The 22,467-nt window shown below is 38.6% G+C and overlaps 1 protein-coding gene and 1 long non-coding RNA gene across 13 annotated transcripts in view; one reads left to right on the top strand and one right to left on the bottom strand.

Moving 5' to 3' along the window:
• ncam1b (neural cell adhesion molecule 1b) overlaps positions 1-21,717 on the top strand; it is a 93,811-nt gene extending 72,094 nt beyond the window's left edge. For 3 of the 10 annotated variants that reach the window (XM_017428332.3, XM_017428330.3, XM_017428335.3), the window contains 13 exons: positions 3,405-3,555; positions 3,688-3,875; positions 4,222-4,318; positions 5,902-6,072; positions 6,756-6,884; positions 7,935-7,949; positions 9,294-9,296; positions 11,183-11,307; positions 11,836-12,016; positions 15,073-15,271; positions 15,861-15,977; positions 16,752-17,819; positions 19,623-21,717. In XM_017428332.3, the coding sequence (XP_017283821.1) occupies positions 3,405-3,555; positions 3,688-3,875; positions 4,222-4,318; positions 5,902-6,072; positions 6,756-6,884; positions 7,935-7,949; positions 9,294-9,296; positions 11,183-11,307; positions 11,836-12,016; positions 15,073-15,271; positions 15,861-15,977; positions 16,752-17,819; positions 19,623-19,737 (2,559 nt within the window). In that variant the 3' untranslated portion in view covers positions 19,738-21,717. Of the gene's footprint in view, positions 1-3,404; positions 3,556-3,687; positions 3,876-4,221; positions 4,319-5,901; positions 6,073-6,755; positions 6,885-7,934; positions 7,950-9,293; positions 9,297-11,182; positions 11,308-11,835; positions 12,017-12,959; positions 13,040-15,072; positions 15,272-15,860; positions 15,978-16,751; positions 17,838-19,622 lie in introns of those variants that run through there. The other 7 variants (XM_017428334.3, XM_017428331.3, XM_017428337.3 and 4 more) reach the window with 4 other exon arrangements.
• Positions 1-22,421, bottom strand: part of LOC119617973 — a 29,946-nt gene extending 7,525 nt beyond the window's left edge. Inside the window, exons 1-3 of one of the 3 annotated variants that reach the window (XR_005234488.1) lie at positions 22,134-22,415; positions 15,835-15,988; positions 1,984-5,999 (exon numbers count right to left, since the gene is read on the bottom strand). This is a non-coding gene — a long non-coding RNA (uncharacterized LOC119617973). Of the gene's footprint in view, positions 1-1,983; positions 6,000-15,834; positions 15,989-22,133 lie in introns of those variants that run through there. The other 2 variants (XR_005234491.1, XR_005234490.1) reach the window with 2 other exon arrangements.
• Positions 22,422-22,467: the final 46 nt, after the last annotated feature.

Genomic DNA, 22,467 nt, shown 5'->3' with positions numbered 1-22,467 from the left:
TGATTTATTTAGTAAAGTCATGTGTATGTCTTTCCATTCATTGCTCTATATTTGAGTGTCACCTCTTACATTTTAATTGTATTTCTACATTGTCATATTGGTTTATAGTTCTGATAACTTGAACTGAAGATGCTGAAATGTGTCTGTGCTGCAGCTGAGTATCAGGCCAAACTCTGTTCCTGAAAGAATGCAAAAATTGGCTAAAGAAAGAGCCCTTTTCTCCAGCATGCTTCACTATCAAATCTGTGTTTTACATATGTGAGAAAATTGGTGAGAAAATCTGTCATTTCAAACTCCAGTGCTGAGTGAACTGTACAAAGCCTGAACTCATTCACATTCTTGTTTTAATTTTTAGACTTACTCTTAGAAATTACATCATGAATCATTAGCTCATTTCTGTTTGAAGTGAAAGATCTAATATTAGATCACAGTGGTTATTTATACTTTTGTTGCATTTGACATTATTTGTGTATTTTTAGACCAGTTGTTTCCTCAAATAGCCTTGCTAATTTAAAATATCAAGGAGGATTGCACATCATTTTTTTTTTTTAGTTTTGGGATTTTTTTTCATGTTCACTGTTACCAGCAATCAATATTTAATCAAGTCAGCCGTCAGCTTTTAATTATATCATCAAATAAAATGTACATCTGCAAAATCTTTACAGTTAAAAAAAAAAAAAAAGTCATTACACCCTCCTCACTACTGGAGGGGAGGACACACACTCTGTAATCAAACACATGCTGACAGTAATTACAAGGACTGTGTTAAACTGTGATGAACACGTGGTAGCCCCAGCATTTTTTGCACATCAATAATAACAACCTACTAAGGTAGTGAAAATAAAATTTTATTCCCAGTTTGAAAGTAAAAAAAAATAATTTTAACTACTCGAGATCAGCTGATTACTCCTAAAGAAGTCAACCCCCCAATTATTTTTCCTAGCATTTCAGCTTTCAGAATATTAATCTTTTTCTTGAAATGTGTACACACACACACACACACACACACACACACACAAGTCAAAAATAGACTTGTTTATTTTATTTTATGATATTAAACTGTAGGCTGGCAAATAACTTTCCAGCAGCAAATCTGTGCACGTGGTTTCTGGTTCCGAGCACTCTGGTTTGCATTAATAAATAAGGCAATAATAATTTTCACTTTCTGGCATAATGATATGGTTTTTAAGTTCACCTGCACTCTGGATTGATCAGTGTGTCTTTCTCTGCAAGGCATCCAATTACGTATCACACGGGGGGGAGGGGGAGCACGGCGCACCGTGAGAATACTGAGTATGTTCATTTAATAGGCCATACAAGGGAAGGTACATTGGTATGCCAGGCCATTTAATATTTGATGAGACATGAGTTTAACGTGTCCTCGGTGTAGTGCCAATTTTATGCTCTGAGGTTCCCTCTGTGTCTCACTTCTGTTGGAAAGAAGAAGAATCTGTTGGAGAGCTCCACTGTCAGTTTGGTTTTATTTTTGGAACACAGATATTAATGTCTTTGCTGTTTTCTTCCCTTTTCATCAATTTTACAGCAAATCTGGACATTTTGAATGTAATATTGCATCTGTCTAAAAGAAGCTGAAAAATGAGCAATTATGGCCTTTGGGGTTGATTGTAAAATCAAACTAAGAAGATTGGGAACAAAAAATAAAAATGTTAAGCTGCGTATACCACATATTTCTCTCCTGGTAGATTATTGTAATTACATAGGTTGCAGTTGTTATGGCAATGTTCAAGCGTTTAGCTGCTTTTCAAAACTTATAGATGATGTGAGAGCGAGGAACAGAGGAATGAACAGGGCTTCAGACTGAATTCAACTTTTTTTAACTAGGACTTAATGGTTATATGCAGTGTGGCACGTTGCAAAGATGCAGCAGTCAGAAACAGTACCACAGGGGTCGACAGAGATAGCTATCTGCACAGGGGTCAGAATAAAAGGGTAGTGTGTGTTATGTAAGTGTCTCCCTGGTTGTGCTACTCGCTATGCATAATGAATGCCTCAGACATGCTTTGTGTATAGAATCTGAATACAAACTAATGTGTTTTTTTTTTTTCTTTAAATGACCACCCTGGCCGGTTTCTAATTCAGTACATTTAAAAGCGTTCTGCTCTTGTTGCACCTTCAGTTTGCATCAAAAGCATCAAAGCAGCTATTTGATGACGTTTAGAAATTCAGCCCTCTACCTTCTTGGTAAAGAAACAAATGCACAAAGTACTGCAGAAAAACATTAGCCTCTCTTTTTAATCCATAAATTAAATTTGATTTGGTTTGACAAATACTGAGTTTAGAATTGGTAGTGTTTCAGATGAGATTGTGACATTAGGAGCATAAATCAAACATTGGTTTGATGTTTAGCTGCTTTGAAATATTTATTTTTTAATATAGCATTATATTTTATTATAAGCTTATTATATTTTTAAAGAACTGAAACCAAACACTGTGCCAGTTTAGTGTTCAGTTTAGTCACAACACAGGAAGCTGTGTCTGATGAAACTGCACCGATTCGTTTCTTGAAACCAGACTAAAGTTTTTATTTAAACATATCATTAGAGCACTGCTGATGTAAAGTGCCTGGTTTCAAATTCTGTGTAACTTGACATGTTTTCCTCATCACTGAAACAAGAGTACATGCTGAATGAAGGTTTATAGATCTTTGCATAGTCGTACACCGAAAACATGACAAATACAGTCCACAGACAGCTGAATTTTACAAGATGTTCCAAGTTGACATAATCTTGTTTTAAGTAGTTAACATTTATTACTAACAAACTATATTGAGGGTAACTGAATTTTCTTTTTGATTCTTTAAAACGTTTCACTTCTCATCTGAGGAGTTTTCTCAGTTCTAAACTGAAAAGTGCAAAATTTCAAACTTGAACTGAGCACATTTCAGTTTTGAATTGAGAAAACTCCTCAGATGAGAAGTGAACCATTTTCAGGAATCAGAATATTTAATTTATTTTGATATAACTGCTATTTGCTTAAAACACGAATATGTTGAACAACAATCAACTCGAGTGTAAAAGCGCAGGCATGGAACATCCTGTAAAGTTCTGCTGGCCGTGGACTTGCATCAGCACATTTCACAACTTTGTAAAGATGCCATGTGAAAAGCTTCAGATGGTTCCTAATGCTATCTGACATCAATTATTTATAAGCTCCCCCTGCCTTGTCATCTGCATCCTTAAGTTTCCACATCTTTATAGAGCAGTGTTCACCTCTTTCATTAATTTAATGTCCACTCTTTTTATTAAAGGCTGGCTTTTATTTTTTCAGGTCAAGCAGCTTTCTGCAGAATTGCGCCACGCGAAGGTGCCAATATGGCCACAAAATAATCTGATTTATCTTTTTTTTCCCCCCTTTATGCCACATTATTTTCTGTTATAATTTAGAGCCTGGATGGAAATGTTGTAGTGAGGAGTGACGCTCGCGTGTCCTCCCTCACTCTGAAGTACGTCAAGTATACGGATGCTGGTCAGTACCTCTGCACAGCGCGCAGTGCCATCGGAGAAGATGAACAATCAGTTTATCTGGAGGTTCGATGTGAGTATTTCCTCATAAAAATGAGTAGAAGGCTTTAAAAAGTATCCCTAAAACATATTAAGGGATTCTGTGTTCTAAACCGAACCATTAAACAGTAATTTGACGGTTTTGTAAAACATGTTTATTTCCCAGATACTCCTAAGATCCATGGAACAGTTGCAGTGTATACCTGGGAGGGAAATCCTGTCAATATCAGCTGTGAGGTCAAAGCTTATCCCAGTGATGTATCTATCATTTGGCTGAGAGATGGGCTGCAGCTTCCCAACTCAAACAGCACCAACATCAAGATCTTCAGGACTCCCTCATCAAGCTTCCTGCAGGTATGCATATTTAAAACAGATGTACGTACTGTACACAAACAATTCATCCATGTGCACAGACACACCTCGGAGCCCCCCACCACCACCTCGTGTCATAAAGATTTCATGAGCATAGACTTGAAGTGAGGGGGTTTTCTTTCAACTCCTTTGTGGGAGAAAAAAAAAGGGGCATGAATAATTCAGCAGCACAGAGGCTCATAGCAACAAACAAAAGCAGGCTACTCTAATGGACAAACAAAAAGGTCACCTTCTGAGAATTTGACACACAAGTTTGTCCGTCCGTTTTGTTCCAGTGCCCCTCGTTCATTTGCTGCTTCGTTTTTTTTTTTTTTCCTCCCCCCTACAGATTACCCCGGAGTCTGAAAATGATTTTGGAAGCTATAACTGCACCGCCTCGAACAATATGGGCACAGAGTCCAAGGAGTTCCTGCTCATTCAGGCTGGTCAGTGAAGAGGCTGTGATTCAGTGTTCTTTTTCAATTTGCATTTAAAGTGTTTGTTCATAATCTGCAATTATCATTTTAGCAGGCCGGAACAGATGTTATGAAAATGTCATAATGCACTGTTTGTTTAGATAAATTTAGATTAAAGGACAACAGGTGACTTTCAACATTCCTAATCTCTATTTGTTGCGATGTAAGCAGTGTAAAAAGACATTTTAAGTTGTATGTAGTCCTGCGTACCTCTGGTAGTGTACTGAAAGCATTTTGAAGAAAGTCTTACAGCATTTTTGTTACATCTTACTGCTACCACTGACTGCACACTTACCCATAAGGCAGATGGAACGGAGAGAAACAGACAGTTCTAAGCCACCACTCGAGGTGAATGAATGGGAGGAAAGCTACACTCTTCACTGAAGGCAAAACATTGGCAACTGCAGTAATTACAGTGTGCCTTTTAACTTCTCAGATCAAAGTGATGCTGTACAGAACTGTATTCACACCAGAGGATGAGTGTGAATCTGGAGATGCCACCCATCGTTGAAAATGGATCATTTCAGTTAGTTAAATAGTTTTAAAAAATGACATTTTCTCAATAATCAGGAACGTAGTGTGTGGGGAACAAGAAGATTCTGTTCTTGTCAATATTCAAAAGGAAAGACTCTAAATTAGACTACACAGTCAGTTACATCTGTACCTTACAGCTCAGATAGTTTATTTTTACATTAGGAAACCTTATCAAAAGTGTGATGTTGTTCAACTAGTTTTTGCATATTGAACAATTTAACATATACCGTAATTTCCGCACGAAAGGGCATACTGGATTATAAGAGGCACTGTCAATGAATGGTCCATTTTCAAACTTTTGTTATATATAAGGCTCACCGGACTATAAGGTGAATTAAGCGAAACAAAACAGCCTACAGCCTAAATGCCTACAGCGCTCGCTCAGGTCCGAGTGCAGAGCCCTGAGCAACTATAACTGAGCCTTAATGCTGCAAGAGGTGCGGCTTTGTAGTTTACCAAAGTCACACTAAAACATTACAACTTCTTACATGTAAGACGCTCCGGCTGATAAGGCGCACTGTTGTTTTTTGACAAAATTGAAGGCTTTTAAGTCCGGAAAACACGGTACATTTTAATGAAACGTTAAATTGTGTGGCAGATTGCAACGGTTTGTTTCTGCCCCTTAAATATTTATCAGAAATCTTTAAAAGGTTTTGAACATTTATCAAGCTGTTCATTTTTATTAGTGTTTTTTTGTTGTTTTTTTGTTTTATTTTTATCATCAAAAATACTATTTATGAAAATAACCTTTATTTGAATCAGCTGGTTATACAAGGATTTATTTATTATTCTTACCTTTACCTGTATTTTATGAAGCTGTGTTAATAGATTTCAGCATTTAGTTTATAAGGCAGCTTCACTGTTTTAGATCTTAGATTTCTTCTAAGATTAGGTTGTTTTAGATGTTCAGACGTAAAAGCCATGGCCATCACTTTAATACAACTGTGAAGTCTGACTGCTCCAGTAGGCTGCAATTTTACGGGTTTTTGTGGTAAATCGACTGCATTTCCCGCTTTTAGAGGTCCCATCAGCCCCATTCATTGATGAAGTGAGACCCTTCTCCACCACTGCACTCATCCAGTTTGGGGAGCCCGAATCCACTGGAGGCGTTCCTGTCCTGAAATACAGAGCAGAGTGGAGGATGCAGGGAAGAGGAGGCTGGGTGAACAGAGTCTACGGGGTTCAAGATGGTAAAAAAAATAAAAAAATAACTGTAGTGGGGGTTGTAGAGGTTCTTTTTCCTGTTAACTTGCAAATAAGTAGAAACAAAATTGCATATGAAAGATTGTTTACAAAGTTCTTTCTTGTAATTATATGTCATCTCATTAAATTAGTCTTTAAATGATAATTTAGTGTAGTAATACTTATTTGACATGCAAGTCTTTTATAGAAAAAAAATTAAATGATTCAAAAGCATGTTCAAAAATATTCTAACACGAGAAGTTATAGCAGTTTTGTTTTCATAAAATATATGAAATCAAAGAAGGGAAATCATGAGATAGAGATCAACTTAATAAAGCTAATTTATTAAATAACTACATACATTATTAGTAAAATAGCTCAGGGTGCAACAGGGAATCATTGTCCCAAAAGTCATTCTTGTCCCAAATGTGAGTTGCATCGACACATTTAAGCGGACAAAATAATTTGACACAGCTGTTATTTCTGCATGTCCTGTTTTAGAACCTCTCTAAAAAAATAATCAGTTCAGAATTTATTGGACTGAAATGATAATTGAGCTAATCAGCATTCGCTTCTAGGGGGAATTAATTATGCATGTATTGTTGGAACTGGGGATGTGTTTGCTGTGCTACTCATCAAAATTATTAAGGTGTTTTCAGCAGAAATTGCACTGTCTCTGATATTGTAACAGGTATGAACAACGAGATGACAATCACAGGCCTGAAGCCAGACTCCAGCTACGAAGTAAAGTTAGCAGCCATTAATGGAAAGGGTGAAGGAGAAAGCAGCCCTGCTGAGTTCTTCAAGACAGAGCCTGTTCGTAAGTGCACAACATACAGCACGGGCTTTTATCAAACCTTTTTCATTTCTGTTTTCACAAACTTATTACTCGCACTGAATCTCTATAAACACATTATCAAATAGAGTGCCTGAGATGTTTGGACAGTTTCATAAAAACAGCATCTTTTTCAGTGTGCCAACAGAAACTACATCAAATGCTGGTTTTCTCCTTTTTTTTACTTTTCTCATCATCGAAGACTCCCAGAAACACTTATTTATTAAAACCATCTGCTGCTATTTAATTTAACTCACAGAATTACACATTGTTTTTCATCAGTCATACTTGCTTAAAATCTTTTGTTTTACAGCTTCGTGTCAGGTTCATAATTTTGTAATTTGCCTAAAAACCTTGTAGTGAGATTTCTTGCTTCTTTATAGAGCAGTCAGCAAAATGAGTACGACCACCTGCCAAATACTGAGCGGCTCCACCTTTACCATGAAAACCTGAACAAAGAACATCTGTGGAGCTTCTGAAGTGTCTGCTGTTGGCACATTAGCAATGGATACTTTGAGTCTGTAGATTATGGGCTGGGGTCTTTATAAGGTCAGGCTTGCTTTGTTCAGACGCCATCAGATCTGAAAAGTTGGAAGAAAGGCAACCATTTTAGATTTCTTTGTGTTTTAAGGCATTTCTAAGCAATTTTTTAGCTCACTGTGTCTGTTGTGGGGAGTGTTGCTTTCAGGTTTTAGGGTGGGGTGCTTTGGGAAATGTTTGAATAAGGAGAATGTGAAATGCCAGAATGCAGGTTTGTCTTGTAGCACATGAACTGTAACAAGATAGGCTACCTGTCAGTGGTCATAATGTTATGGCTGATTGGTGTAAATCAGTGTTTCAGCCAATCTTGGGTACGTTGGTTGGTGTTTATCGCCCTCTGCTGGTTGGGCATGTATGTTATTAGAGAGCTCCTGTTGAGGCTTTTCATTTGATGTTATTTGTATGCTGATCATCTCATATTTTCATTTCATTTTATGATTTTAATCACTCATTTTCATATCTGTTGGCTCCTCATCTGTTTGTTCTGTCCATCAGGCCCCACTTACAAAAGTAAGTGATTCATCTTGCTTTTCTTAGCTTAGTCTGTTCATTTTTTACCTCTGTTTTGGCAATAATGTTTTAACTTTACACCACTGTTTATTATTTATTCAAAAATGGATAAAGGGATGGCTTCGGGTTTTCTTTTATGATAAACAGACTAAGTCAGTGCCTGTAAAAGCTTTAAAAAATATATTAAATAACAGTCAACAGCAGGAATAATTATTTGCATTTTGTCACATTTTGTAATAGTTTTATTGCCTGTTATGTTTGTGAGTAATTACACAATACAATGTTTATAATTGATCTTCTACTTCAAATAATTTGGCTTAAACAACAAACACATTTTCACTTAATGACACCTTTGAATCAGCATTTCTATGCAACCTTTTAATTCCATGACAGATTACTTAGCTCATCCTGACATTACACCTTAATGTCTGGAGTATTTAATCATTAAAATGTATACTTCAGGAAGACACTGGCAGAATTCTGACATCCTGAATGTTTGAATCAAGTGTATTTCAGAGATTTGAGTAGTTATTTGTGCAGAAATGTTAGTTTTGATTACTTTTCTTGTGTTGTGTGTCTAGATGGTATTTCTTATTTTTCTGCTGAAGGTACTTGTCTGTTGTGTAACGGTGATAATAGATTAGTTGTTTGTGCTGTAGATGATTTTCCCCTACAGAAGAACTCAATCATCCTGGCTGATTAGCAACATTTTAATAACTTTAAAGCTTTGTAAAAAGTGACCTTGTCTGTCGTAAGTCTGAATGCAGACTCTGTGTGTTGTTACAGGCAGAGTAGAGTTTAATTTTACTTGCATCCCATGGGTTTAAATGGGATACAACCAAATATAAATTATAATCTGTTTCCGATTAGCAGCTTTTGAAGTTATTGGCTTAATGATATGACAGGGTAACGACTGAACAGCAAATCTCTACATTTCAAAAGCTGCATATTTCCCCTCTGGTTTCAGCTACTTTGAAAAAGAGATTTTGGGAGTGTTTGCATTTAGTTTCGGTTCATCAGCATTAATTAATCAGTTGCCTTCCAGATGATTAATTTGCTTAAATCAGGAATATTAAGCTGTTGGATGTCTACTGTACTTTTGACATTTAGAACCCAAACAAAGAAATTAATGAGGAGTTTAATAATCTGTGTTGTGATTCACTAGCTTCCTGTTTTAGTTTGTCTTAGGGTCTCTTCATTTTATTTCTCCTCTACTTGAACATGTGTTTTGTCTCCCATGTCTTCCCGTTCCTGTTCTTTTTTTTCAATCCCTCACATGTCTCATTTCATGTGTTTGACTGGTATTTTTCATGCATGGTGCTGATGATTCCCTCAACTCTTCAGAAGGTAACTTAGTGTTGCATATTGATGATTAATGCTTACCTTTACTGACAAATCTGACAATTAAACACCAAGTTATGTGCTTTTGTGTAAACATGTAAAACAGTAATCATTTTGACATTCACCTCAGCAGATTGAGAGAAAACCAGAGCTGTCTTCATGGTGTTTATAAGACTTTTATTGCACTTTTAGCTTCTCATATCAAACTTTACTTGATGCGTTATTTAAAATAGTTTCTTGTAATCACAGGGGAATTATAGACCGATTCCCATCACAACAAACTTTTACTTTTTGTAGTTTGCTCTGGTTTTCATTCAGGGTTTTAATATTTTCATGCTCAGCACTACAGCATACGACACATTATTCAAAATAATAGTCATGCTTAACACTAGCTGGGAATCCATGCTTTTATAGCAGCTAGATGAACTAACTGGACTGATCTTTTAAGAGTTTTGAAGGTAAACATTTACAGGTCTGAACTCTGATCTATGCGCACATCTTTCCTGTTGAATGTTAGCAAATAGTTCAGAAATTTCTTTGAACTATGGTTATAAGATCGCTGATTGAAAACCAAAAAGCAACTGTTGGATTTCAGCTCCTCAAAGGTGAATGTTTTTTTTTTAGTAACAGGTAATGGGCAGAACTTTTGTTAGGTTTTGAAATTGGATGAGCCAAAAAGTGGAGTTTAAATTTGTTACGTTACACACTGAGAACTTGTTTCAAACGTTTTCACCAACTTTACCCGAAAATGTATTTGTCAAAGAATACAGATATTTCCTGTTTAGGATTTTTATTTGTTAAAGTTTAATTCAAAAACTGTTAGAATCATATTTTCAAAAGAGGATAGAAAACACTTAAGCGTATGACAAAAACCAGGGACAGAGACTCTTCAGTAAAACACTACTTTTAAAGAGAAAGTCGGTCTTAAAATGTAACATTTTGTAACAAAAACTTGCCATTGTCCCTCTTTACCTTTGAAGTACCTTTGTAGGAGGCAGCTTCTTTTCTCACACCTTCTGTGATATCAGCAAATATCTCAAATCTAGTGACGTTAGATCCTGTAACACCTTAAAAAGTGTAGGAAATGTTTTTAATAATTAGAAACATGTTCCTATTTTATAAAAGAGTGCATTTTAATTGTTCACATATAAGGACACAATCTCTGACACAAGGGTGACAAGCTGGGTTCTTATTTAACATATATAGATGTTCGTAAATCTGAATAAAGATTTAGCAATGGTAAGAGTCTGATAAACTTGCAGTGAGATCAACATCAGGTCGGTCCCACAAAAAACAGACTAAAATAGACTAAAAAAATCACTGTACTTACATTAAACTGTCATCTGATGCCTTCTGTTTGACCTAATAGTCGTGTTAAAGAAATATGACACACAGCTCAGAGTGTTGCTGATATTTTGCGTTTGTTAGCTGATACACACCGAGCAGTTATCTTTAGCAGGTGAACCTGTGGTGGGATGTAAAAACTACAAACATTTCTGTTACTGACAAATGAAGCCTTGTTTTAGAGCTGGGATGTCAAAACTTTTTCTGCCAACTGAATGTCACCGAGCGGCAGCAGCAGCAAACCACAGCAGCTCAGACGAATCAAACAAACACGTGGTAATGTGTCACTCGTTTATAAGTTTGACTTGACACACACCACCATAAGACAAATGATGGAAGGTCAAGTGACCTGAAAGGACAACGAGAAGGGAAAGTGGCTCGTTTCCGACCTCTAACATTTTTTCTTTTATATCTTTGCTCCAAAATGTTAATAGTGGACTGACAGAACTGGCTCTGACTTTTCTTACAAGATAACCTTTGTAGTTCTCAGCATCTTTTTTTTTTAAAAGTCTTTAAATAGCCTCTGTCCCACTCATGTGTGCCTTTAGGAAATCCCAATCCTCCTAAATTGGAAGGATCACTGCAGCCTACAGGCAACTCCCTCAAAATCAGCTGGATTAAGCAGGATGATGGCGGCTCTCCCATCTTACACTATCTCATTCGCTATAAACCAGTAAGTATGCTGTCAGTTTATAAAAAGAGCTTACACCATCTCACCTTTGCTTCAGTTTCCAGGTCCAACAATAAGCGCAATGCTGTAGATTATACCCAATTATGTTTGTAGCAAATATGGACACACAAAACGTCTTCCTAAATGCACCTGCGGGTTACATCGGAAGCCCAAAGGGAACAAATTAAACATTGGCTAAAAGATCAGACATTTTTCATTTTTCACAGAAGTTACTGTCAGAAAGTTTTCTTCGTGGTTGTCTGCTCTTAATGGCAGTACATCCTGTTAAAAGAACCTATATGATTTTTCTTTAAGCAAAATGCTAATTAGACATTTTTCATTTGAAAATATTTTGTCAAACATTCAAAGATTTTCTGTTCTTTTAATATATTGCAGCAAAACAGAAAACAACTGAGTTGTATTTGTTTTGTTTGAGCAAAATATTCTAGAGTTCAGGAAAATCAACTGCAGCATAATTAAAACTGAGAGTGAATATGATGTGAACGTGTGTTTGTTTATTTCTATCTTTAGACACAGTCAACAGAGTGGAAACCTGAAATCCGGATGCCCAACGGCAGTGAGCATGTGGTTCTCGGGGGGTTGGATTGGGACACAGAATATAATGTCTATGTGGTGGCAGAGAATCAGAAAGGGAAGTCCCAGCCTGCAACCATGTCCTTCAGAACATCCTCGAAGCCAGAGGCCATCCCAGGTATCCTCCCTCTGCTCTCTCACAATAAGCCGAACCATAACAGCCAGAGAAATGAGGAGCCAAACTCAAAGCTGAAAACCTGAGCGTTGCGGTCTATTTATAACTGTACCTCTGGGGGATGAAAGACAACTAAATAAATCCAGAGAAAAAAATAGATTTCCTGGATGGCAGTGGGGGCAAAACTGATTTTCTGGTTGAATTTTCTATCTTTAAAGTTTTGACAGGTCTCGCTGAATGAGCTTGAGTTTGTGCTCACAGAACTAGGATGGAAAATTTCCGTAGAGGATGATTTCCTCTGAATGACTGTGCTTTTTCTAACCTTTGTTTTATTTTAACAAGGCAGGTGAAGTAGTGCGTCTGTGTTTAGGAGGAGTCTTTAAAATAACCTAATTATCACGTATGCCGGGGTCCTCTCTGCAGCTGAAGCAGCTTTTTACTAACAGTAGAAAACCCACACAGCTTGTCAGCTTCCCTTTAGGTGCCAGACCCTGTCTTCCTCTCACTTTTTTCCTAATTCATTCTCCAAACTAAAGCATTTTCCACTCACCCACCTTCGAGTCACCCTCTAGTCAGCATGGTGTGGCTTTCCCTTTCTTTGTGTCATGCTTTTACTTCAGTGTGTCGCTGTATTTTTCCTCCATCAATGCGAGAAATCAGTTTCTTAATTTTACTTTTCACTTTTGGGTTTTCAGACCTGACGCATTTTCACTTTCTCTCTTCCTCTGTTTTTCCCACCCTTCTCTTTTTTCCCCCCTCTTTGTTTCTTTTCACCCCTCCCTCCCCCCCATCCCCTTTTTCCCCCCCTCCCTGTTCTCATTTGAACCCCTCGCTCATTGTTCCTGCTCTGTTGCCTGAACCTGGATGTTGGTATGGTGGGCCACGTGAACATTTTCATCCCGACCTGTGTGCGTTTTGGTCTGGGTTGTTCTGTCTCCACCCACAGCCACTCAGGGCTGCTCGTCTGTGACATGCACTCTGACGTCCCTCGTCTTGTCCCTCATCACTGTGCTCCTGCTATCATAGCTCATGTTCAGGATTTGCATCGCAACCATAGAGGAGAGCTCGCCTTTTCTCTGGCCTGGCTGTCTCTCTGGACACTTTTGCTCCTTGACTTTGACAGACTTTATCCGTGACAGATGCGTCTCTGTTATGGAAGAGAAGGAAGTGTCGGTGTTGTGTCACTTCAGAACAGACCAGACAGACAAACTGAACCAAAGGCAGCAAAAAAAAGTAAAACAAAAAGCTTTTGCCTCCCACAGACTCACACAGCTCAGCATAAGCACAGCTAGTCATCAGCACTACACAACAATAAAGAGTTTACAGTTATCAACAAAAAGGGAAGCAAAATAAATTACATGAAAATAGCACTTTAGAGCCAAGTGAGCGCTGAATACTGAACCTGTTTGTTTACATAAACACTAGTTTATTCTTTAATGACTCACAAAATTATGCAAATGTACAGTAAAGGTTTGGAACAATAACACTGACAATATTAAGAAAAGCTTCTGAAAAAATTGTTTTATTATTTATATTGGCACAGATTGACAAACTGTGGACAGAATTACTATAAGAACCTTTATTTTTATGAAGACAATTATGGATGTTTCTTATGCATGGAATAAAAATAAAATTCCATCAGAAAATTACAGTTAATTTGAAACATTTTGTTTAATATATTTATAATTTGAGGGTGCTCCACTAGCAGACTTTACTCTTTAATATGTACCTACAAAGTTTAATATAGTTAAAGTGCAGCAATTAGCAATAACCTAACAGTTTGTTTGCAGAAGAAGTTAGAGTATTATTTTGACTACCAGAGTTCATGTTTTCCCCTACAGAGCTTTGCTGAATCTGTTGCATGCGCAGTGAAAGGCTGAATCCCATTTCCTAGGCCCAATTTACTCCTTCCTCCTGTATATCATTTAGCATTATTGATCTTCCTCAAAAAGCCTAAAAAATAACATTAATAGGGGTTAGACTTGGACCCTGGCCTATAAGTCAGAGTGATAAACGATTGGGGAGAAAAAAATCTAAAAAATGGGACACTTCTTTCAGAAATCATTGTTTTAAATTGTTACCAATTCTTTATATGTAAACAGAAGCATCATAATTATGTGGTGCTCATGTGGACAAAAACACTGACTCATTTGCAAAACCTTTAATTTCATTGCAACCTTATGCCCTGTTTACACGAGAGCGATCTCTGGAAATGTTGGTGTTTTTTTTCAAGGTTTTATTGAGGCCAATCAACAAGAAAAAACATGTTTATATAGTTCTGGCTGTTCTCTCTGAATCTGCAAGATTCTATTTGTGAGTTTCTTTGTTCTAATAATTCATATGTTTTTCATTATAATGTTCTTCTGAAAAATCTCTGGAGGGCCACAAAGCCGAACCACTTCACCCCCCACCCCCCACCCCCACTACAACACACACAGTAAAAACTTATAACCCCACCCTGAACACAACAAATGTAGGAGTAGTGAGAGGGGATTTGGGAATTTGGAATTTGGGAATTGCTTTACGTCAGTAGTCCTAATGTTATGGCTGGTTGATGTATAATATATTTATAAAATCTATAATTAGCTTTTAGACTTCAGCAGACAGTTAGTATTCTGCTATAATTAATTTTACATTATATATTTTTTTGTCAAATCTGGAAAACCTGACATTTCGTGTCAACGAAACATCCCGCATGTAACCAGCAACACGCTGTAAACTTTGATCTGCTCATTTTTCTAATACCAAATAAATGGTTTGAACATAGATCAACTTCTCAATGTTCATCTTTGATTTTTAAGAAGAAACTGGATAAACTCCTCATCACGCCCCATAGCTAACAGTAAAATTGGAGTTACTTTTGCAGACACACCAACATATAACAGCAAATAAAAACAACCAGAGTGTATCAGTAGTCACAGTGTTAAAGGTAAGTTCTTCCTTTATAAAGTTACAGTAGTACAGTAGCTTCAGATTTATTTTTGGTGTGTTATTTTTCTAAAGGTGTATTCTGTCCCAGATGTTCGGTGCTCTCTATATTTTTGTTTCTCGTCTGGCAGATTTGGGGGATGAAGGAGCGCTCTCCATGGGCACCATGCTCTGGGCAGGGATCCTTGTTGTGGTATTTGTACTCCTGCTGCTGGCTGTAGATGTCACTTGTTACTTTGTCAACAAATGTGGACTTATCATGTGCCTCTGTGGCAAATCAGCCACGGGCACGAAAGGCCACAACTTGGAGGAGGGGAAGGCAGCGTTTATGTGAGTATCAGAGATTTTATTTATATATACGGCACATTTTAAGTCTTTCAAGTGAACAGAATAAAGCTAGACTGCAGCTAAAAACAAGACTCGGGTGTAATCGTTCGATTAAATGTTTATATATATTTTCTCTATTAAGACCAAAGGAAATGACTTAATGGAAATTAAAAAGATGCGTCTATCATCAAGTCTAGAGTAAATTATTAGATAAAGTTCAGGTCTGAGTGTAAATTAACAGCTTTATGCATAATTTATTTGGCAAAGCTCCAATTTTAAATCTTGGAACAGACTGTGAAAATGCTAAAATATTTTTTACTCAAAAGGTTTTATGTTTAAAAGCAAAAAAAAAAACACAAAATAAACCGAGTACTGTTTCTGTTTAAAATTAGGTGTGTTGTCCATCTGGAGCAAAATGATTTTTATTGTGATTGCAGTGACCCCATCAGAATATTTCATCTCATCTGCTAAATTCAAGACATGACAGACTGTTTAATGCTTTCCCATCAGCTCTTCTTAAACCTTACTGAGCCAACAAACAATGATGCAATCAGCTGAAATAGTACCTGTAACTGTTGTCGTTGTCTTACAGGAAAGATGAGTCCAAAGAGCCGATAGTCGAAGTCAGAACAGAAGACGAGTGCGCAGCCAATCATAACGTAGCAGGACCGATGGAACCAAACGAAACCACGCCCCTCACGAAGCCAGAGTGAGTAAAAGCTGAAAAACAACAACAAAAAAAAAATGGCACACAGCCTTTTAACGCTCAAGTCTTTTTAGCTGTTGTACATTGCACTCCACTTTAAAGAATAATGTTGTTATTTAACAAGACGAAATTGGACCTGTATTTTGTTTTTTAAAAGTTGATGCCATTCTTAAGTGGAGTCCAAATGATTCTGTTGCTTTTCTGTTTTTTATTCCCCATCAGAGGAATTACAGTACTTTGTGTTTCTTCTTCAGCTTTGGAGATTTTCTGTCTCATTATATGAAGGTTGAAGCAATACCAGTCATAGACACAAAGGCTTCATTCCTCCTAAGTGTGGTCAATTCATAAAGCCATTTGACACGCTCAGTGAGCCATGTCACATAAGGAGTCTGGAAAAAAATGAGATTGTACAGTATGAGATTGTCACTGGTACTGTTTAACCCTTATCGGTGGTTCTATGTGGTTCTGTAGTTTTCTGTAGGGAGGCTGGTGCCTTTTTTAGTACGTTAGTTTTCCTAGTCAGTGTACTCCATGTTGGTGTGTGTATGGGATGTATCCTTTAATGTTCACTCACAGCATGACGCCCTTTTCTTTTCTTCTTTTCTTTTTCTCACTAGGCTTTAATAGCTGCTATTTTTGAGTTGCTTTGTCTATGTTTGTGTGAATTTCGAAAGCCAACTAATCCCTCTGCATGCTCTCGTCCGGGGCCACCCTTCCTCTGTCACAGTCACCCTGGTGTCTAGTCTGTGTGTCTCTGTTCTTTCCCTGCTCTCTCAGGCTGGTGGCTTCTCTGGCACTGGACACCCCCTCCTCCGTAGCCACCAACTCTGACACAGCCACCGCAACAAACGATCCAGCTCAGGAAAGCCCCTCTAGCGAGACCACTACCCTCACTTGCAGCCTGTCCACTCTGGCCAACGAACCCTCACCCACCCCTCTCGCTGCTCCGGCCCCCACCCCAGAATCGAACACGGCCCCGCCGACTCCTGTCATCTCCTCGACTGACGTAGAGGCTAAAGTGGCCCCCTTACTCGAAGAAAGACAGAGAAACACCTCAGAGGAGCAGGAGAAAATAAACAATCCTCCCCGTACCCCCGAACAGCCCAGACCTCAAAAATCTGGAACACCAATACCACCGAAGCGTAGACACTCTCCTAAACTTGCTGCTCTGAATGCTAAAAGCAGCCCGCCTGTCTCCCCCCTCGCTCTGTCTTCTGCATCTTCCCCAACCACTCCTGACACCAAGAGACCTGCTCCAAGCCCCCCGGTCACTAAGCCCAGCACACACCCAAACACTGCAGCCTTAAACACAGAGACACCAACACAAACTGCTTCTTCTCCAGCAAATCCTGCCCCCCCAAAACCAGACCCAGAATTTCAACCCGAGGCTCCAGATTCAGGTAGCTTCACTGCCTTCAACTCAGACAATCCGACTGAGTCAGCTGTAGATAACATATCCACGACAGAACCTCCTGCAAGTTCAGAAACCCCCAGTGCTGTTGAAGATCCAGATGCTGAAAGAGCTGCTTCTTTAGTTGCGGATGTTTTCCCACCTTTACCCATCACTCAGATCGCGTCTGCAGTCTCCAACGACCTCCTCACGCAAGCGCCAGACCTGTATGACCTAACGCCTCCAAACGTAGCGCCGAAAAACACAAACTTAGAGTTAGAGCTGACAAACGGCACAGGAAGACCCTCCCGGCCCCTCTCAGACCTGATTAGCTTAGAGAGCCCGCCCGCTGACCCCTCCTGGCCCAGTGGAGACGAAGCAGACCTCCCCCCCTCAGGTCCAGTTGTGGAGGCTTCAGAGACTCTGGTCAAGACTGCTCCTCCTGTCAACGATGAGTACGGCTCCCTCTAGAGGTTTATCTGTGTGTGTGTTTGTGTGCGAGTGTGTGTACTGTGTATGCCCATTCATTCACCACCGCATCTTGCCATTGACCACACAATATAAAATATTGTAATGGTAAACTGTGGTAATGACATTGGGATGACTTGTTTTTAGTGGAATGTTGCAGACAGAAGTGATATGATGGCTGTCATTTTTTGCTCGTCTGTGACAGTTATTCATTCTGGGGTTTACGCTTTAGAAACGTCCAAGTTGGGACAAAGCTGAGCATCTTTTTCGGACGTGCAGATCCTAATACATTCCTGTTCGAATTAGCCACTGAAACTTGAACTCCACTTTTGGTTTAAAAGATTCTCTGTCAAAAAAAAATCATCCAGCCGGTCAAAAGCTGGAACTAAATTTGCAGATGACATTATTGAACATATTGTTTTTTTATTTGTTTGTTTGTTTTTTACCTTTTCTACAGTGATGCACACATTGTAACATCTTTAAGAGTCACAAAACTATTAAGTTTTGATAAATAAACTGATGATATCAGGGCAAAGGCAGCAATTCACAGATTCTCCAAAGGCTGAGAAATGGAAGATTTCATTAAACTTTGACGATTTCTAGAAAATGTTGAAGTTTTGCTGAATTGTTTTAAATAAAACTTGAAAGATATTTGAAAAGGCTCTGTGATCTTCTCGTTTGAAGTGACTTTTCTCATTTAAAATGTAGGAAACGTGAACAAATTACTGTTTAGATTAAAGCTATTTTGATTCAACTACAGTGATCACTTTTACCACATGTAGGTGACCTTCAGTTTTAATGAATTATCAACACTATACAAATCAATAATCAGAATGATTTTAGATTTAATAAACTTTTACTTTAATCTTATTAACTGGACTAGATGCTTCTTTTCCCGCGTTTTCATTTATGCAATTCGTAAATGACCAAAAAAAAAACAACACCTCAATCTTGTAAAAATGAGAAACGGACAGAAAAGGCCTCCGCCTAATCGCTTGCTTGTTTCATGTTTTAAATGTCAGACATTTTAGCGCAGGCAGCTCAGCTCTGTTGCAATGAAATTGGAGAGTTGTATCTGCGCGCATCACCGTTATTAGGAGGCGTTTCTGTTTTCCTAAAAGCTTCTTTTTTTTTCCGTGGAGCTGCTGCGCTCCCTCTCGTCCTCCTGAGGCAGAGTCGCTTTGTGGCTCTTTGCTCAGCAGTCAGGTCATGTCTGAATAAAGCTGTAACAAGCATCTGTGCAGAAGGCAGTTAAATAGTAACGTGACACATTCTCGGCCTGAAATGTGCTTTTATTGATTAGTAAGATGCTTTTGTCTCAGGCTGGAGCTGTAAACCTTTAAGTGTTCCCTAAATCCTCGCCGAGAGAAGAACAGAGGCTCGACTGGTGTTTTCTTGCTCGGAGCTGCAGGAAAAAGAAGAGCTGCAGGCGGCTGCTAGAAAATGTGCTAAATGATTTAAAATAAACAGGGATATTAAATCACAGAGCTCATTATTGTTCTGTTATTGTCTCATTGAAGTAGAACTAAACTTATTAAATATGTAATTGCTAGACATTTACTGTGAGTTTAGGAATGCCAGTTTGGTATGTGGGTATGTCATTATCTGTTTATTTTATCTGACTGTTGTCAAGGTGGTGAAGAAATATGTAAGAAGATTCCTAAATCCAGTGTCCTCTTACATATTTGGGTAAAAATGTCATTGAGACTGTGTTCAGCGGAGCTCTTTGTTTCTTCACATCACGGAGCTCAGCATTCCTAATTTGAAACTTTCTCTTTTTTCCGCTGCAGGAAGATTTTTGCTGATGAGAAAGGCAAACTGGAGGAGGGAGACTTACCAAATACCCTGATCACTGCAGCACACAACAGTGTCATACAGACAAATGCCACAGAGAGCAAAGTATGATGGGCCGGGCCGAAACACGAGCCCGAGCGAAAGCGTTTCCCAGCACCAACCAGAGTAAAACACTGCGCAAGTTTTTATTTGTAGTGCTCTTAACAACACTTTGAAAACAAACACGGTAGTGTTTATTGGTTAGAGTGCACTTTGACTCTGCTCCTTGTTTCATTCATGAAATGTTTATCACACCCAAGGAATTTATTTTTAGGTCACAAGAGATTTATTTAATTTTTTAACTCGTTTATTTAACCAGTCAGGATGATTAAGTGCAGTTTCTGCTTCTAAGGATCGCCTGATAAATATATAAATCTCTACCTGTGCGCAGTTTGAGTTGAATTTGCGCACAAGTACTGGATTATTATGAGAAATATAAATGTAAGAAAAGGACTATATATAAATATATAAATTATTTTTCTTATTTTAATGTTGTATTGTGCGGATTTAAAACAGTTTGTGTTTCTTTTTGTTGTTTTTCTTTGTTTTGTTTTTTTAAGTTTTTGTGAGCCAGTCTCTTTAAATAGCTTGTTCTGCATGTCTGACCTGCAAGTGGTTGTAAAGTTTTTACAAAGTTTGTTTCACTTTGTTACGGGGGGTTTTCAATCTCTCCCAGATATGCTGGCGCTGACAAAAACAAACGCCCAAATTCAGTGTTTGGATTAAAACCATATCTGTTATGGTTAATGGGGAAAAAAAGGACAAAAATGGCCAGATTATCCCACAGCAGGTGAAGGAAGAGACCCGGAGGTTCCTTCGGCACCGTGAACGTTCATGATCAGATAAGATTTGGACCTTTTTAAGCTCAAATTCATCCAATCTGTCACTGCCTTACCTCAAAACTGTTAAAACTCTTCACTAAGAAGAACTTGTTGAATATGTTTGATCCCAGAAAGACTAAAAACTGCCAGCGGGGCTGTTGATTCTCCGCCAAGGGTCGAAGAACTCCGGATTAACTGAATGTTGTGTGATCTCGAGCTAAATTTACTCCTCGTGTGTGTTCGGGGGTGGGGGCGGTACAAACTCTGAGAGCCGGAGTTTGTTTTCCTCGGATCCAAACTCCGGCCTCACAGCTTAGTTTGGGTTGTAATTTGAAGGGAAGCTTCTGAAAAAAGCATTTTGTACTATTTAAAAACCTACAAAGATTTCTTTTCCATTCCTGCCTGCAAGCTTGTGCACCGTACCTGTGTGTCAGTAGATCGTCTCGTCATCGGTTTCTATGATAATCTGAATAGCTTCGTCGTGAGGAAGCCTATTTTTATTTGATGTATTATTAGAACAAAAGTTCGATAAGTGGACTGATGTGGTCATTATAACACGTGTAGTGTATAAAACTGTCCGTCTCTGATCACAGCACTATATATTGCCAGCTATAGTGAAGGAAGGTGTTTTGAGCCTTGGCATGAATTGAGTCAGTACTTCATAACGTATAACTACAAGGCACGTAGATGTGCCCGTGTTTGTAAGGGAGAAAACTGTTCTCATATCGATTTATTGTATGTTCCCTGCGGGGCTCGTTCTGGAATAATTACACACGCTTTTTTATTTCTCTCCCCTGGTTGTTATTCAAGTGTTCTGTAATGTGGTTTTTGGATTTCTTTCTTTCTTTTTCTTTTTTCTTTTTCGTTTCTTTTTCATTTTTTTTCTTTTACTTTTTTTGTCTTTTTGTATAACAAATCACTCGCCAAGAGCAACTGCCTGGCAAGTCCTGGAACCCAACGGCAGGAAACGAGGTGATCGACCCGCAACAGAAGAACAATTTCTTTTTTGTAAAGCTTTAGACAATAGATGTGATGTGAACGAGCTAAGTACAGATTTGAAGTGTAAAAGAAGAAAACATTTCACTCTCCTTGTGCTCCTGTTCCCAGAACACCGTACTCCCTCGTCTCTGGATGCGCCTTTCGGTTTTATTGGGTCAAACTCGGGAAAATATTTGTTGTGTATAATCTGAGTGATAACCCATTTACAAAATAAAAATGGTTTTGAATCTAATTTCGTCTTGGCCTATTTTGTCATTATATTAATTGACTTCTTTTCCTTTTTTCCCCCCTCCAGTCTCCCGGCTCTTGTCTCATTTTATTGGGTTCAGCGCGTGTAATGACGCGTTTCCGGCAGTAGATGGCAGTAAAAATGTTTTTGAATGTTCTTGTTTTTAACCATCATGTCATGGAGACAGGATTATTTACAGAAATATTTACTTTACAACCGGGCTGTGCGAGTTGAAAACTTCTCAAGAGTGCTTTTTCAGGAAGACAGGGTGTAAATAAGCACATAAAACATGACGCAAGTTTGTTTCTGGAGTAATTAATACTTTCCAGGGCTTGGATGTCCAACTATTTCCTCGTGGGGGTCTTGATATTTTTAAACTGCTGTGACATAACCCGTGTTGTGTCAACAAGCACGCTGACCTGGCCTGACATCCAAGTGTGGGTCACACTTTCCCTTTTCCCCAGTTTCATTCGTCCTCCTCCGTCCAGCCGCTGAAGTTTCCCTCTCTGCTCCTCCTGTCAGGAAGCTCAGTGAGTCCTCGTGTTTGTCCTCCTGTCAGCAGGCCGCTTCTCATGTCCTGGTGATGTCTCTGATTGCAGCTGTGATGGAGAGACAGCTCTCAGAGCCGTGACGTCCCCACGGACAGGATCTGGAGCCTGTCAAGACGGCGGAGGACAGCCGTGACAAAACAGGAAGTCTGATGAGCTGACTTCAAAGTAAAATGCTGAGTGTGTGTGTGTGTGTGTGTGTGTG

This window comes from Kryptolebias marmoratus, linkage group LG2, assembly GCF_001649575.2.
Source record: "Kryptolebias marmoratus isolate JLee-2015 linkage group LG2, ASM164957v2, whole genome shotgun sequence".
In the NCBI taxonomy this organism is placed as follows: Eukaryota; Metazoa; Chordata; class Actinopteri; order Cyprinodontiformes; family Rivulidae; genus Kryptolebias; species Kryptolebias marmoratus.
The sequence above is the reverse complement of the archived record's forward strand: the minus strand, read 5'-3'. Positions and strand labels throughout refer to the sequence as shown.